The following is a 16982-nucleotide window of genomic DNA, read 5'->3' on the forward strand; positions in this document are numbered from 1 at the left end:
AATAGCCGGGCAAAGGAACAAGAGATCAGGATCGCCTGTCGGCCACTAGAGACTGTGAAGGAGTACGTTTACCTAGGTCAATTAATCACAGGGCACCCTGATCATGAGAAAGAAATTCACAGAGGAATAAAAATAGGTTGGATCGCATACGGCAGACATTGCCAGCTCCTGACTGGAAGCTTAGCATTATTAATGAAAAGTAAGGTGTGCAATCAGTGCATTTTGCCAGTGCTGACATATGGGAAGCAAGTTAAAGGGACCCTGAAACGATTTTGGCGATTTTCTACAAACCTACTGAGTCGTTAGAGTAGGTCCTTCTGATCATTAATTGACACATCTAAGTGCTCTGCGTAAAGCGTGTAATTTATTATAAGGTTTTAAAAATGCACATCGCTGTCGATCGCAGCGCACTGCTCGGCGGAATTTTAAGCCGCCCCTACCCATATGATGCAAATAACCCATATGACGTCACATGGTCGAGCTATCTGATTGGCTGACCAGGGCGCGTGGTCGATAATTTTTCCAACTTTATGGTGAACAAATGATGCTCGTAATAGTTGGAGTGTTAGTTACTTTGTTTTTGTAAAAAGAAAATAACTTAAAGAGAATACACAAGAATAGTTTTTTAGTACACTTGAGCACTTCCGGCACACAGCAAGTGTCGTCTGCTTGTGTTACAGCGTGTGCAGTCTTTGACGAGAGCTCCACCGTCAGTGTCGATCAGTCTTTTCGTGAGCACGATGAATCACCCTTGTTGCGTTGTGGGCTGGAGACGTAGCGACTGGAAAGATGTGAAGTTGCAAAATCGTGTCTCTCTGAAAGGCAGCATACGAGCGAACTGGCTGCTGCGCATCGGACTGCGGCTATCCGATAGGCGCCAGGATTTGCGCGTTTGTGGCCGTCACTTTACAGCGGAAGATTACTAACGCAATAGCGTTTCACAAGTCCGGTATTAGGGCAAACACAAGCGCAAGGGGACAGGGTCTGGCCGCTTGACTGCGCCGGGATGAGCCATGAGATGAGCAGAAAGGTAAATGTGAATGGTCTGCACGGTGCAGCCACCTGGTGGCACAGAGCTCAACCATACACAGTAGCAGCAACGAAGTGCATTCTTCTTTGCTGCTGGTGTGTATTTTTCGCAGGAGTGTAATCATCAACACGTTGTTCTTATAAATGTTTAAAATGTTTTACACTTGGTTAGAGCAATATTAGCCCTTCGTTTGACTGGTTAAGCGCTGCGCCAACAAGTGTCTGGACAGTGCAGACCGATCAGGCTGCTCACGTACGTCTACTCTGAAGTTCCTTCATCAGCTTGAGTTTATGCCTCCAGTCATTTGCCGAAATGACCAGCTTGCCTGTGGTTACCGGAATACCGGCCACCTTCGGCGCTACGACAGAATGCTCGCAACGCACGCTGCTTCGATGGCTCTCGGTCGACGGCCAAGCGGCCAGCGGAGAGGTCTCGCGCGGGAGGAGGCGTGCTCCAACAACCGGAAGTGGACGATGTGACGTCGCATCGTGACGCAGGACCAGTGAAGGCGGAGCTTAGCGCTGCTCGCTCGGCGAGCGAGTTGAGGAGGAAAGGCATGGCTAGGGAGGAGGGTAACTTCTAATCGCTTGTAACTCCATTAATACGTAACGCTTCACTTAAATCGTGGTGCGAATGTTCTAGTTAAGCTGTACCCTATGCGCCTAGAAAATTTGTCCGAACCGTTTCAGGGGCCCTTTAAAGACCGCGCAAAGAGCGATTGAACGAAGATTGCTAGGCATAATGTTAAGAGAGAAAGAGAGCGGTTTGGATCAGAGAGCGAACGGGTATAGACGATATTCTAATTGACATCAAGACGGAAAAATGTAGCTGGGCAGGTCATGTAATGCGCTGGTTAGGTAACCGTTGGACCGTTAGGGTTACAGAATGGGTACCAAGAGAAGGAAAACGCAATCGAGGACGACAAAACACTAGGTGGAGCGATGAATGAAATTAAGAAATTCGCGGGCGCTAGTTGGAATTGGTTGGCGCAGGACAGGGATAATTGTGGATCGCAGGGAGAGGCCTTCGTCCTGCAGTGGACATAAAATATGATGATGATGGTGGTGATGATGATGATGATGGAGGTGGTGGGCCGCCCCCTCACCCCCCCCCCGAAAAAAAATCCTGGGTACGTGCCTGTCCCTGCCTTTAGTAAATAGTCACGGAGAAAGCCTGGAAGATCAAGCCAACTTTCTTGGCACACATTTTGAACACATATCCAGCTCCTCACACTACACTGAAACATTCCTAAAGTACAAAACACGAATAGAGAAGCAAAAGCTAGAAAGGAAATATGCAAAAAGTTCGCCGCACAATGAACCATTCTGCATAGCAGAACTGCAGGCAGTGCTGAACTGCTGTAATACATCCGCCCCAGGTTCAGACCGTGTAATATATGAGATGTTAAAACAACTACCATCTGAAACACAGAAAACCCTCCTTTCTCTTTACAATGTTATATGGTCTTCCGGCGAGATCCCCTCTGCTTGGAAGGAGGCTATTATAATTCCAATACTGAAGCATGGAAAGGATCCTTCCTCTGTATCAAGTTACAGACCTATAGCATTAACAAGTTGCCTCTGCAAAGTATTCGAAAAAATGATTAACTGTCGCCTACTACACTTCCTAGAATCAAATTGCTGGACCCATACCAGTGCGGGTTTCGGGAGGGTCGATCCACCACTGACCATCTCATACGTATCAAGGCATGTATCCGTGAAGCTTTTGTCCATAAGCAGTTTTTTCTTATCAGTATTCTTAGATATGGGGAAAGCCTATGATACAACGTGGCGGTTTGGGATATTGAGAGACCTCTCACAGTTAGGTATACACGGAAATATGTTCAATGTTATCGAAAGTTATCTGTCGAATCGGACATTCCGTGTTCGAGTGGGCAATGTTCTGTCACAGAAATTTGTACAGGAAACTGGAGTGCCGCAGGGCGGGGTGCTCAGCTGCACGCTCTTTATAGTAAAAATGAATTCTCTTCGTCTACACATACCACGTAACATGTTCTATTCAACGTATGTTGACGATGTGCAGATAGGTTTTCAATCAAGTTCTCTTGCAATCTGTGAGCGACAGGTCGAGCTTGGTCTTAACAGGGTCTCCAAATGGGCTGATGAGAACGGGTGCAGACTGAACTCACAAAACAGCACCTGTGTCATTTTCTCTAGAAAAAGAGGCCTGCACCCTGATCCTGAAATTGTGTTGCATGGTGAGCGTCTGCCCGTAAACAGGGAACATAAATTCTTAGGCACAATTTTAGACGCGAAACTAACCTTTGTACAGCACATAAAATATCTTAAAGACAAGTGCATGAAAACAATGAATATCTTAAAGGTGCTCTCACGCACAACCTGGGGCAGTGATAGAAAATGTCTCATGAACTTGTATAAAAGCCTCATACGCACACGACTAGACTATGGAGCCATAGTTTACCAGTCGGCTACTCCAACTGCTCTGAAGATGCTAGACCCTGTCCACCACTTAGGCATTCGCTTGTCCACAGGCGCCTTTAGAACAAGCCCAGTGGAAAGCCTTTACGTTGAATCGGATGAGTGGTCACTTCATCTGCAAAGAACATGCTCCTCTTTCATGTATTTTCTGAGAGTGAATGCAAACAGTGAGCAGCCCGCGTTCTCCACCATAAACGATTTGTCCAGTTGTCAACTTTTTCGCAACTGGCCCACAGTGGCAAAGCCTTTCTCACTGCGTGTCAGAGACATGGCTGAAGAAACAAGGGTTCCACTGCTTGAATACCACCTTATGTCCCCTGCTATACGGCCCCCGCCGTGGCAGTGGCAACCAATAGACTGTGATATATCTTTCGTAACTGTTACAAAGCACGCGCCTGTCACGCATATACGAATGTATTTCCTCGAATTACAGCAACAATACTCCTCTCCTGAATTCTTTACAGACGCATCGAAGTGTAATTCTGGCGTATCTTATGCAGCGGTCGGTCCATCCTTTTCGGATGCTGGTGTTCTGCACCCTAACACAAGTATTTTCACAGCAGAGGCCTACGCTATATTGGCTGCTCTTAAACACATTAAAGAATTTAATATCCCAAAGGCAGTTATATACACAGACTCTTTGAGCGTCGTAAATGCTTTGAAAACTGTCAAGAAATATCAGAACCCTGTAATTATTTCTCTTTACTCAGCATTGCTAAAAACCTATGCGTCTAAGCAGCATATCGTACTATGCTGGGTGCCGGGGCACCGAGAGATAGAGGGAAATGTGTTAGCTGACCAGCTAGCCACATCCGTCCACGCGAACGCTGCAGACACTTCCACGACTATCCCTGTAATGGACCTCAAGCCCTCAATAAGAAAAAAGCTAAGAGATTTCTGGCAGTGCTTGTGGGACAAAGAAACAGCAAATAAATTACATGTTATCAAGCCTTATCTTGGCAACTGGCCACCGGTATCAAAGAACCTCCACACAGAAGTAACACTTTGCAGACTCAGGATAGGACACACATACAGCACACATGCATACCTCTTGTCCGGTGGCGATCCGCCCATGTGTGATAAATGTGGTGAGCCACTTACCGTGCTTGACATCCTGCTGCAATGCACTCAATTAGACGCTAATAGTAATAAGCATTTTCCATTACCACATTGGCAGCTAATTCCACTCCATCCTCAAATGATTATAGGTATAGAACCTCTCTTCAAACATGAATGCCTGTTTCGATTTTTAAAAGATGTAGATAGTTTTCATATTATAGCCCCAGGAAATCCATAGCACAGCCTCTAACAGAGGTTTCTGCTGCGGTAGGTGCAATAAAAGAAAGCACCTGCCTCCCAGCCTTTGGGCTCAAAGGCCCCCCGGAGGCATAAGTGCTATTTACGTATTCTCGCATTTTAGCTCCATGATCACTTATCACGCGTACTATATCCACAGACCACTACATGTATCACTATCATAATTTTATGCTATATACTATTTTACACTGATTTTAGGCCACTTTACAGCCATGTTACATCCCACCATCGCCACTCACAAATCAGCGCTTAACACAACATTATCAGTCATGGTGCTCTTTGGCCATACCTGGCCCTTGCGCCACTAAACAACACACATCCATCCAATTGGTGAGCCTGCCAGGATCCGTTCCAGGATACTTTCCAGGATTCTAGTCCAGCACTGTCACTGATCTTGGTGATTTAGAGATGGAGCGGGAACGTTTGGCGGCAATAGCTATAGATTTAAACTTGTCAAAGGACGAGACGATGAAGTTCTTCGAGTGTGCTGAACAAGAAAAAGTAAGGCAATACAAACAAACGTGTGAAGAGCTCGAAAGAAAAAAAATAAATTTGGAGCTGAAGATAAAGCTAGCAGAGATGGGCGCGGGCTCTTGTGATGGAACGAGTACACCCGGATCGGCGTCATCCTACTCACCGTCTTTCTTTCCAGGCCAAGACAGATTTGCCCTAGGAAGTTGATGGCACCTTTCGATGAGCGGAAGGATGATTTGGATGCGTATTTGCATCTGTTTGAAAGGATAGCAGTCGGGCAAGGCTGGGAGAGGTGCGAGTGGGCTAATGCTTTGAGGAAGCTTTAGCTTGGGTGCTCCTATCTAAATACATGTAAAAGGAGAATTCGTTTTTCTAGACAACCACTGCACCAAATTTGACAAGGTTTGTTGCATTTAAAAGAAAAACTTAATATCTAGTGACTGTTGGTTTCAAATTTTTGAGTTAGGTAGTCAATTATTTAATTAAAAATTGGCAAAAATCGGAAATTTTCGAAATACTAAAGTATCAATTTACATCTCTGTAATGCAACAACAAAAAATAATACGTTTCTATGAATTGCATCTAATAGTACATCTAAATCGGACAAAATTGATGTTACACATGAATATCAAAAAATTTTATATGGAAATACAGCTCTTGCAGAACCCTTGTAACCAACGGAACAAATTCACATCAGTAAAATTACATATCGAATTTGTCTGCTTTGAATGATGTAATGGATACCGTTTACAGAACCTCAGTATCCGTTTTTGATTCAGAGGTATAAATTTGTAAACTTCGTGCTTCTATTTTTTTCTAACTGTCAAATACTTTAAAATTTTTTTAACAGCATTGAGGTTCTAAATCTAAATTCTGTTTCCAACAGTCACTAGAATTTAACTTTCTCATTAAAATGCAACAAATTCCATTAATATCGGTCCAGGGGTTATCTCCAAAAAACATTTTTGTGTTGCATGTATTTGAATAAGCCATTTCGGAGTTAGCCCTTAGCTAAAGCTTCCTCTTAAGCCTGTGTTTAGTGGCCGAGGCTCTGAGTGTCTTTGGGCGTGTGCCAGCAGAGGAGCCATTAGACTATGACAAGGTGAAGAAAACTTCATTGCAAAGGTTCAGGTTGACCGCAGAAAGGTTCCGGGAGAAGTTTAAGTCATGTAAGCCTGAAGATTCAGAAACAGGCAAGCAGTTCGCGTGTCGTCTACCAAATTATTTTGACAGGTGGATAGAGCTGTCTGAGACAGACAAAACCTATGAAGGGGTTCACGACAAAGTCATGGGTGAACAATTTCTTGCCAGATGTAGCAGCAGTTTGGCGATATTCCTTAAACAAAAAAAAACACAAACTGTGGAGCAGATGGCAGAACAAACAGACCAGTTCGTAGAGGCACAAGGATTGAGAAATTTGGGAAAGGGCGACAAAGATTAGCACACTACAGCAGTAGGAGAGATGAAGAACCAGGGGCAAATTACCGTATTTAATCGAATCTAATGCACACCTTTTTTTTCGATAAAACGGGTCCAAAAATTGCGTAAGCATTAGAATCGAGTATGACCCTAAATTGGTGTTACCATATCGCCATTGGCATTCGAAAAATGGCTGCCTTGTACGTGCTTCTAGCCTAGCTGCCATGTGCATATTGTACGTGTAACCAGGCGCTGGTGTAACCTAGTCTACCGCTTGCCTTCCTGTTTTCTGCATTTATTGAGTCAGCATAGAAGTGTCGACTGTGAAGACGCACCGAGTCCACCATGATGCCGCATTTAAAAGGAAAGTTATCATGTGCGCGGCGATGGACGGTTATCGGGCCGCATCACGGGCGTTCGGAGTTACCGAAACTTCGTGCGGGACTGGCGCGAACAGAAGGAGAATATTTTTACCAGCAAAGCAACAAGGAAGGGTTTCAGTGGACTGAAGCAGGGCCGCTTTGTCGAAATAGAAGAGCTGCACAGTGGCCTGTGATGACCGATCTGCTCAAAGTACGGGCGATGCAGTTCGCCCTACCAAAAGGGTTAATGCGGAGCGACTTCAAAGCGAGCAGGGTACTGGCTATCAGATTTTATGAAAAGGCTTTTCTCTTCGAAGGCAAACAGAGATATGCCAAAAATTGCCGGAAGAATATGAAGAGAAATTGCACAGTTTTCAGCAGTACTTTTTGAAGTTGCGCCATAGAAACGGCTACCACTTCGGACAGATTGGAAATGCTGATCAGATGATGCTCTACTTTGACATGCCTGCCATCACAACCGTTGAAAAGAAGGGGGTGAAGCAAGTGCGCATTTTGTTTTCCGGCCTCGAAAAAACTAGTCACTGCAATGCTTTGTTGCACTGCGGATGGGCACAAGCTGCCTCCGTATCTTATCTTCAGACTGAAGACTCTCCCAAAAGGAATCGTGTTTCCAAGTGGCGTGATTGTGCGCGCAAATGAAAAAGGTTGAATGACCATGGACTTGGTCGCTGACTGGATTGATAAAGTTTGGCGGAAGAGACCCGGCGGCAATTCGCGGCTATGTTGTTTTTCTGCGTATAGCAAATTCATGAAAGATAGTTTATAGTTAAAATAGTTGTGGCAGCTTGTACAGCTCTTGATTATGCAGGCCGTGAAGCTTAGTGTGGCATGTATGCGACTGCAGTAGTTACCAGGTGCATGGAGGTTGGAGCAACACATACGCTTAAAGGCCAACTGCAATGAATTTTTACTTGGGCTAAATTAGCTGTAAATGCATAGCATAGATAATGAAATCTTGGCAAAGTCGCTGTGGTGATAATTGACAATTTTTTTTTATTAGCGGTCATTACATAACGCCTAATCAGACAATGCATGCACTTGGCGGTGAGCAGTAGTGATGTTGATATGGCAAAAGTCCCAGAACCGTACATGGCTACTGATCTTTTCAGTCACATCATGTTGAGCACATTATTTGCTTAATATTTGCAAGATGATGGGTGTCTCTTGGCATGCGTTCTCATTTCACATGTGATTTAACCTGTTGCAACAATGCAAGCTGGAGCGTTGCATGGCCGTCGGGTGCTCGAACACATACTCTAATACAAATGATGGCTGTGCAGTACACAATGCTGCACAGAGGAAGGCTGAGCGCATCTTTCCTGTCCCAGCTTTCAGGGTGCCAGTGTGCGCCGCGGCAGGCCAGTGCGATGCGAACTTGGCGGACCAGCCAACGTACACGAAACCTGTAAACTGCACTTGACGAAGCTGCACAGGCTATATTTCGTGAGCAGTCTCTTAACCATGCAAGATCTGCTTACCAAACCCTCTCGGGATGACTTTCTTGGTACTGTAAGCCGTGATGGCGCATGAAAAGCAAATTTTTTTCTGGAGTGGTATTCTTGAGTGATAATTTCCAGTAGTGCATCGTCTTTGAGACATTTCGCATGTCTCTACATCGGAGGCGTTGAAGTAGATGAACGAAAGCCTTTCTGACAGCGCCAAAAACGCTGTCGGCAGGAAGCGCATGCTGCATTTGTTCCGAAGAACACGGCATGGCGCCCATGCTGTAGATGTGATGCCAGACTATGCCAAAATGCGATGCCGCCAGAGCAAAATGCGCAAAACTTACCACGGCTAGTCTGGCCATGATTTTTTGTGAACTTTGCGCTGAGCCTCGGCTACTTTTAATTTTTTTTACTACAGATGGCAGTAACTACCTGCTTGGTCAACCCTAAGGTAGCCAAGGTTAAAGGAGCATGCTGGGGCAGCGGCCAGCAAAGTCGGATACATCATGGTGGCGACGCTAAGATCTCTAAAATATTGCCTTTTGTATAGTGCATTAAACATAGCCCACAGCAGTGTGGCGAGCAAGCGCTTTGATTGTCGAAGGCACACATTCGGCACGCTCGCTTTAGTGGATTTGAACTGTGAAGCGTAGGCCAGCATGCAGCCAGCTGGCACCTGATGCACTCTGCTCCAGAGGTGCTCTCGTGAATAAAACATTATTTATTCCCACGCCAGCCACGCTTCACTATAGAGCGTCCAATTTTTGCCGACATAGCATAACTACACTGCGCTTGGATCGCATCCACATTACGCCAGACTATCTGAGTCTTTAGCTCGGTCATCCTAATGCACTCTTCATCTCTGAGGGGAGACAGAACACATCGATGCTCTGCTTGTTGAACATAGACAACTGGCTTGATTTGGAAAATTCTTTGCTCTAAAGGAATATTGTGGGTGTACAACAGCGGGGGCACAGCATACGAGAAAGCTAGCAGAGTATATTAACTCTATGGCTAGCCGACATGCGGGACCTGTTCGCTGGTACATGGGAACGATACAAGTAAGGGAAGCAGACGACACAGGTGCTGGCTCTCAACAGTCTTAAATTTTGCTTCACTTCCAGTGAGTAGTAATGATGGCATTTTGTAAAGTTTCGGTATGAAAAATATAAATGCGCACATTTTGTGATGCACCTACTTGCATTTCAACCTTAAAGCTCTAGAGATCACTCTAAATTATCTGAAACTGGCCTTTTTACATGCTTGAAGATTTGCTGCTGTTGGCTTTTAACAAAGCAGCTACGTGTAATTATACTTGAAATAGTGATGTAGTGTCTTTGTTCAACTGGCCACTGAACATGCCTTAGCCCCGAGGCTTGCCATCTAGAAAGGATTCATGCAAATGTTGCAGGCACGACCATCTGGGAAAAAGGAATTGTGTGGTGTGAAACGACAATGAAGCCAGAGAAAGCATAGGGGAAGTTAATTATGCATATTGAAATGTAGAAATAATCGGGAAAGAGGAAAAATAAAGGTGGATGCAAAGATAACTTTCTCTGGCTTCATTGTGTGTCATTTTGTATGATTGTGACCAATAAAATCGAGCCCCTTGTTTACCTCTATTCTTGAAGTGTGTTGTAGTTTTTTGAAATCTGCTGGTTGGATTGTTTTTGTTTTGCAGCAGTGCAACTAGGCCTTGTCTCTAGTTCATTGTTTGCTGCTTCTCTCTCCCCTAGATGCCCTCCAGAATGCCCTCAAGAAATTGCAGTTCAGCAGTTTGACTGTGAACCTGATTGGTAAGAGGAGGCACCACTGCCTTTCCGATTACTACAGTACGCTTCCTAGGCATGACCCAAGAGCTTGTTACTTGGGATTCTTTCATGCATTTAGGGCTGCAGAAGATAATTTAAGGTCATGGGTGTGGATATCTTGGAAATAGTGGGAAACGCATCTTCTGTTCATTGACCTAACACGTTAGAGGCCATGACAAGGTTGTCCAACTATTCTCAGGCTATCATTGTAACTGAGAATTCCTAGGGAGCCCAGTAGATGGTGTCCAAATCCACACCCCCATAGAGTGGCGCCTTCTGAATTCGATATGCGGATCTTATAGGTGATGCTTTTGCTGGTTGAATGCTGCAGAAGCAACTGCGGGAGCTGCAAACACATCATAGACGTTGGGTTTCGCACATGACCTATATAGTCATACAAACAAAAAAAGGCTTTCAGCGCACGTTTTAACCTAACATTTCAGTTTAATTTAATTTAAGCCTTTCTCATTAATAGCGACTGCCATTTTGGCATAGACTGTGTGACGTCAGGAAATGCAGGGCCCCAGTTGCGTTACCTGGGTGAAAACAGATTGAGACCACATTAACTGTTTTGTCCCGCTTGTATCCAACAATGCAGCAAGGGTGACACCGTTAAACTGTGCCCACAGTTTCTTCGCTCACGCCATAAAAAAGCAGATTGCCGAGGTGCACATGCAGAATCGAAATGATGCATGGTGGCCATGATATATTTTAGTCTCCTAATTGCTTCCGGCGCTTGCAGTACACAAAAGCATGACATTTTAAATCGGCTTTCATTATTCCTAGGGAACAGTTTCCAGGGGTGCAGTTTAGTTTCATCACCGTTCATTGTTGCCAGACTGCTGTACGGTTCAACAGCAATAAAATATTCAAGTAAAAATTTTGTACTGCGATGTATGCGATAAAATTTTGCCAGTTTTCAGTGGGCCGCGTACCGCACAAATATGGTCAAATCTCGTTAATTTGAAGTGAGACTGCGGTCCTGTCAAAATTATGTGTATTCCATTGGTCAAAAACGCCCAGTAATTTGAATGCGCAAGCATTTGTGACGGTTAACTCGAGCATACATGTACTGTGCTCCGACTCTTAGCACTGCGCCAAGTCACCCAGCAGCATCTCCGACCAGCATTCCTCTGACCCCATCATAGAGGAAGAGCTTAAAAGACTCCTCAGTGTTGCGTGTGTGTGTGCGGGGGGGGGGGGAGAGGTAGGGGGTAAGAAAAAAGCTGGCAAAAATTTGTGCCCAGGCATGTGCAGACACGCATGACAAATTACTTCTGTTAGTGACGGGCGTCCTGCACAGTCAACGACCGATTTTTCTGGAGCCCCATTTTTTCGGACATCCCCGATAATTAGGACGCTTTCGTGGCACCGCCATGTACCCCATAGAGTCGATTTAGAAGAATGTCTGAAATTTTGGACGCAAAAAACCTTCGCCGCCCAATTTTCCGGACTTTTTACCATTACTGCTGGTCCGAAACGGCGTTAATAGAAGCCACCACCACTTCCACTTTGATATCTCGCTGCCTTGAGCCAGCGCTCTCACACGCAGCTGGCAGCCCACACAGCGGCAACGCTAGGCCTAGCTACTGTGACATTCGCTGCCAAGCTTCTTGGATGTTCGGTGCCGGATAACACTGTCGCCGTGCGCCGTGTTCTTTGTGTACAAGCGAAAGTATGCGAGGGCGAGTTGGCGAATGCGGCTTAATCTCGCGTGCGCGAGCGAGAAAGTCGGGGTGGAGCGCACCCTCTCCTGTCGCATGCAAGGCACGGGGGTGAGGCAAGGGAGGAAGGGGGGTTAATGTTATTTTCTGGTGGCTGCTGTTTACGGTGCGGCTGTGCGGGTGCCGTATCGTGAAAGCGATCTGTGACATGGCCAAAGTGCGCGTCCACATGGGCCCCATCTTCAAAGCATGAATGTTTGCAGAGTGTGAGTAGTGCCGGTAGCTTCGCATGGGATGTGCTTTCTACGTTAAATTTGCGTTGAAGTGAGAGCTGTACGAAGGTCAATTCACTTGCTGCTACTGCCGCGTTTTCTCACTCCAGCGTTTTTCAGCGAGTTTCCGCGGTCACCGAGCGAGATGTGTTCATGGTTACCTGTGCGCGTGTGACACCGTGCTTGTTAATTTAGTTAGCAAGTGAATGTTGTGGGGACTGCGTAGCCCATTTCGTTGCAGCGCCATAGCGCAGCACGTTTTGGGCATAGGAGCCGAGCGCGGCGAGGTCGCTTTCGAACTTCGCGCGCGCGGTCCACCGCTTTCCCTCTCTCTCATTCCTCCGAGGGCGCCGAACGGCAGCGGGATCGTAAAACACTTGCTGCCGTCCGCCCCCGAACGGTCCAGGGGCTCACCCGATTGGTCTGTTTGGGCGGGAACCCGCGTTCCCTCTCTCCTGGCGACTCAAGTCGACCGGGGAGCGGCAACGCGGGGAGAAGCTCTCGGACAGCGAAACGGTGCGTACTCACTTCCCATTCTCCCGGTCATCCCTTTGGTTGGCCGGTCTCGCCGAAGGTCTTAGACCCGAGGCGGTTGCGTACCTACTCGCTGCTCCTGTTCTGAAGGCTACGCCAAAGAGACGCGGCTCACTTGACGTGCGCGGTCGTACTGCGCCGAGTCGCCCTCGGAGGCTACCCCGAGCTGAAAGAACGTTGCCCTGGTAGCACGGTCGTTGGGAGCCATCCTCCCGTATAGCGGCGTGCTACCGCGTTTTGAGATAGCTGAGTGTCACCCCTTGACTTGCGGGAGCTTCGGCTCATGAGCCCCGCGCCGGAATGGGTGTATGCAGATATCTTGAACGCCAAGGTGGTCGTACAATAAACGCCTTCCTTGTACTCTGGGCCTTCTCCTTGCGGCGCTCTGTTTCGCTCCCATAGGAGACCGAACGAGCGTCCGCTTCGGGCACACGCTACACACGCGGCTGAGCTGATCGTCCCCCTGAGGGGCTCGGATCCTCGGACCCGCGCGGTGGTCTAGGTGACTCCCGGCGGAGCACCGCTATATAGGCGGAGACCACAATGTTTACAAGTTCATATGGCCGATAAAACAAACTTTTTAGTTTTAGTTTAGTTTTTAGTTCAAACGCTTGAAACGCAGTATTTGCAGCATTAATCATAGGAAGAAGTTTACAGGTTGTTCGAAAGGTGTAGTGTACAAGATACCCCTGAAATGTGGTAGGTCTTATATAGGACAGACTGGTAGATGTCTTAACGTTAGGCCAGACAGGCCGCCATTGGAATCTGAACCTGGCAACGTTTAACGTTGGAACACTTTCTAGTGAGGCAAGTCTAGCAGTGTTATTGGAGGAATTATAGGGTAGTAAATGGGATATAATAGGGCTCAGTGAGGTTAGGAGGACAAAAGAAGCATATACAGTGCTAAAAAGCGGGCATGTACTGTGTTACCGGGGCTTAGCGAAGAGACGAGAACTAGGAGTCGGATTCCTTATTAATAAGGAAATAGCTGGTAACATACAGGAATTCTATAGCATTAACGAGAGGGTGGCAGGTCGTGTTGTGAAACTTAATAAGAGGTACAAATTGAAGGTGGTACAAGTCTATGCCCCTACATGCAGTCATGATGACCAGGAAGTCGAAAGCTTTTATGAAGACGTGGAATCGGCGATGGGTAAAGTCAAAACAAAATATACTATAGTGATGGGCGACTTCAATGCCAGGGTAGGCAAGAAGCAGGCTGGAGACAAGTCAGTGGGGGAATATGGCATAGGCTCTAGGAATAGCAGAGGAGACTTATTAGTAGAGTTTGCAGAACAGAATAATATGCGGATAATGAATACCTTTTTCCGCAAGTGGGTTAGTCGAAAGTGGACGTGGAGGAGCCCGAATGGTGAGACTAGAAATGAAATCGACTTCATACTCTGCGCGAACCCTGGCATCATACAAGATGTAGACGTGCTCGGCAAGGTACGCTGCAGTGACCATAGGATGGTAAGAACTCGAATTAGCCTAGACTTGAGGAGGGAATGGAAGAAACTGGTACACAAGAAGCCAATCAATGAGTTAGCGGTAAGAGGAAAACTAGAGGAATTCGGGATCAAGCTACAGAACAGGTATTCGGCTTTAACTCAGGAAGAGGACCTTAGTGTTGAAGCAATGAACGAAAATCTCATGGGCATCATTAAGGAGTGCGCAATAGAAGTCGGTGGTAACGCCGTTAGACAGGAAACCAGTAAGCTATCGCAGGAGATGAAAGATCTGATCAAGAAACGCGAATGTATGAAAGCCTCTAATCCTACAGCTAGAATAGAACTGGCAGAACTTTCTAAGTTAATCAACAAATGTAAGACAGCGGACATCAGGAACTATAATATGGATAGAATTGAACAGGCTCTCAGGAACGGAGGAAGCCTAAAAACAGTGAAGAAGAAACTAGGAATAGGCAAGAATCAGATGTGTGCGTTAAGAGACAAAGCCGGCAATATCGTTACTAATATGGATGAGATAGTTCAAGCGGCTGAGGAGTTCTAGAGAGATTTATACAGTACCAGTGGCACCCACGACGATAGTGGAAGAGAGAATAGCCTAGAGGAATTCGAAATCCCACAGGTAACGCCAGATGAAGTAAAGAAAGCCTTAGGAGCTATGCAAAGGGGGAAGGCAGCTGGGGAGGATCAGGTAACAGCAGATTTGTTGAAGGATGGTGGTCAGATTGTTCTAGAGAAACTGGCCACCCTGTATACGCAATGCCTCATAACCTAGAGCGTACCGGAATCTTGGAAGAACACTAACATAATCCTAATCCATAAGAAAAGGGACGCCAAAGACTTGAAAAATTATAGACCGATCAGCTTAATGTCCGTTGCCTACAAACTATTTACTAAGGTAATCGCAAATAGAATCAGGAACACCTTAGACTTCTGTCAACCAAAGGACCAGGCAGGATTTTGTAAAGGCTACTCAACAATAGACCATATTCACACTATCAATCAAGTGATAGAGAAATGTGCAGAATATAACCAACCCTTATATATAGCTTTCATTAATTACGAGAAAGCGTTTGATTCAGTCGAAACCTCAGCAGTCATGGAGGCATTACGGAATCGGGGTGTAGATGAGCCATGTGTAAAGATACTGGAAGATATCTATAGCGGCTCCACAGCCACCGTAGTCCTCCACAAAGAAAGCAACAAAATCCCTATAAAGAAAGGCGTCAGACAGGGAGATAGCATCTCTCCAATGCTATTCACAGCATGTTTACAGGAGGTATTCAGAGGCCTGGAGTGGGAAGAATTGGGGATAAAAGTTGATAGAGAATACCTTAGCAACTTGCGATTCGCTGATTATATTGCCTTGCTTAGTAACTCAGGAGACCAATTGCAATGCATGCTCACTGACCTGGAGAGGCAAAGCAGAAGGGTGGGTCTGAAAATTAATCTGCAGAAAACTGAAGTATTGTTTAACAGTCTCGGAAGAGAACAGCAGTTTACGATAGGTAGCGAAGCACTGGAAGTGGTAAGGGAATACATCTACTTAGGGCAGGTAGTGACCACGGATCCGGATCATGAGACTGAAATAACCAGAAGAATAAGAATGGGCTGGGGTGCGTTTGGCAGGCATTCTCAAATTATGAACAGCAGCTTGCCACTCTCCCTCAAAAGGAAAGTGTATAACAGCTGTGTGTTACCAGTACTCGCATATGGGGCAGAAACCTAGAGGCTTACGAAAAGGGTTCTGCTGAAATTGAGGACGACGCAACGAGCTATGGAAAGAAGAATGATGGGTGTAACGTTAAGGGATAAGAAAAGAGCAGATTGGGTGAGGCAACAAACGCGTGTAAATGACATCTTAGTTGAAATCAAGAAAAAGAAATGGGCATGGGCCGGACATGTAATGAGGAGGGAAGATAACCGATGGTCACTAAGGGTTACGGACTGGATTCCAAGGCAAGGGAAGCGTAGCAGGGGGCGGCAGAAAGTTAGATGGGCAGATGACATTAAGAAGTTTGCAGGGACAACATGGCCACAATTAGTACATGACCGGGGTAGCTGGAGAAGTATGGGAGAGGCCTTTGCCCTGCAGTGGGTGTAACTAGGCTGCTGCTGATGATGATGATGACAAGAACACAGCAATAAATTGCGCAGAGGGTGGGAAGGCTTCCTAGGTGTTCACTACGCACAATGCGGCTGCGTCCCAATTTTTGAGGAGACGACTATCTTAGCTAGGCATTTCAATGAAAGTACCAGAATTATCATTGAAGCAGCAGCGATTGCCGATGGCGACTCGGTTAGGAAGCCATCAATCGCACTAACAGACAAAGAACTGGTTTTCCTGAGATCGCACATGCACTCTCGTTCATCTTAGGTAATAAATTCTGAATGCATTCTCATGTCGGGTTGCTGCTTGTAGAGGGTGCTTTTGTCTTGGTGTTTCAGGGTATATACGTTTGTTTCTGAAAATAAAAATCAGTTGGAAGTCAGCGCTTGTCTACGTTGTCCTTTTTTGTCCTCCGTCTATGTATGCGCTGTAAGTGACGATTGATACCATGGGCATGGTGACTGATCAATTTCGGAGCTTGGGCCCATAGAAATGCATGGGCCCCAGCCGTGACCTTTAGTCGCGATCGAATGAACGGAAGTCTTTTTATTAAGGTGCAATATAAGATACTATAAACTGCCTAATGGAGCTGCCA

At 46.1% G+C, this 16982-nt stretch overlaps 1 protein-coding gene across 1 annotated transcript in view; it reads left to right on the top strand.

The window, feature by feature from the left end:
• The window catches only part of ATPsynO (ATP synthase subunit O, mitochondrial), a 44298-nt gene that overhangs the window by 10388 nt on the left and 16928 nt on the right, over positions 1-16982 (top strand). Inside the window, exon 5 of the mRNA XM_065434537.1 lies at positions 10264-10323. Within this exon, the coding sequence (XP_065290609.1) occupies positions 10264-10323 (60 nt within the window). The remainder of the gene's footprint in view (positions 1-10263; positions 10324-16982) is intronic.

Source organism: Dermacentor albipictus, chromosome 5, assembly GCF_038994185.2.
Source record: "Dermacentor albipictus isolate Rhodes 1998 colony chromosome 5, USDA_Dalb.pri_finalv2, whole genome shotgun sequence".
NCBI classification, from domain to species: Eukaryota; Metazoa; Arthropoda; class Arachnida; order Ixodida; family Ixodidae; genus Dermacentor; species Dermacentor albipictus.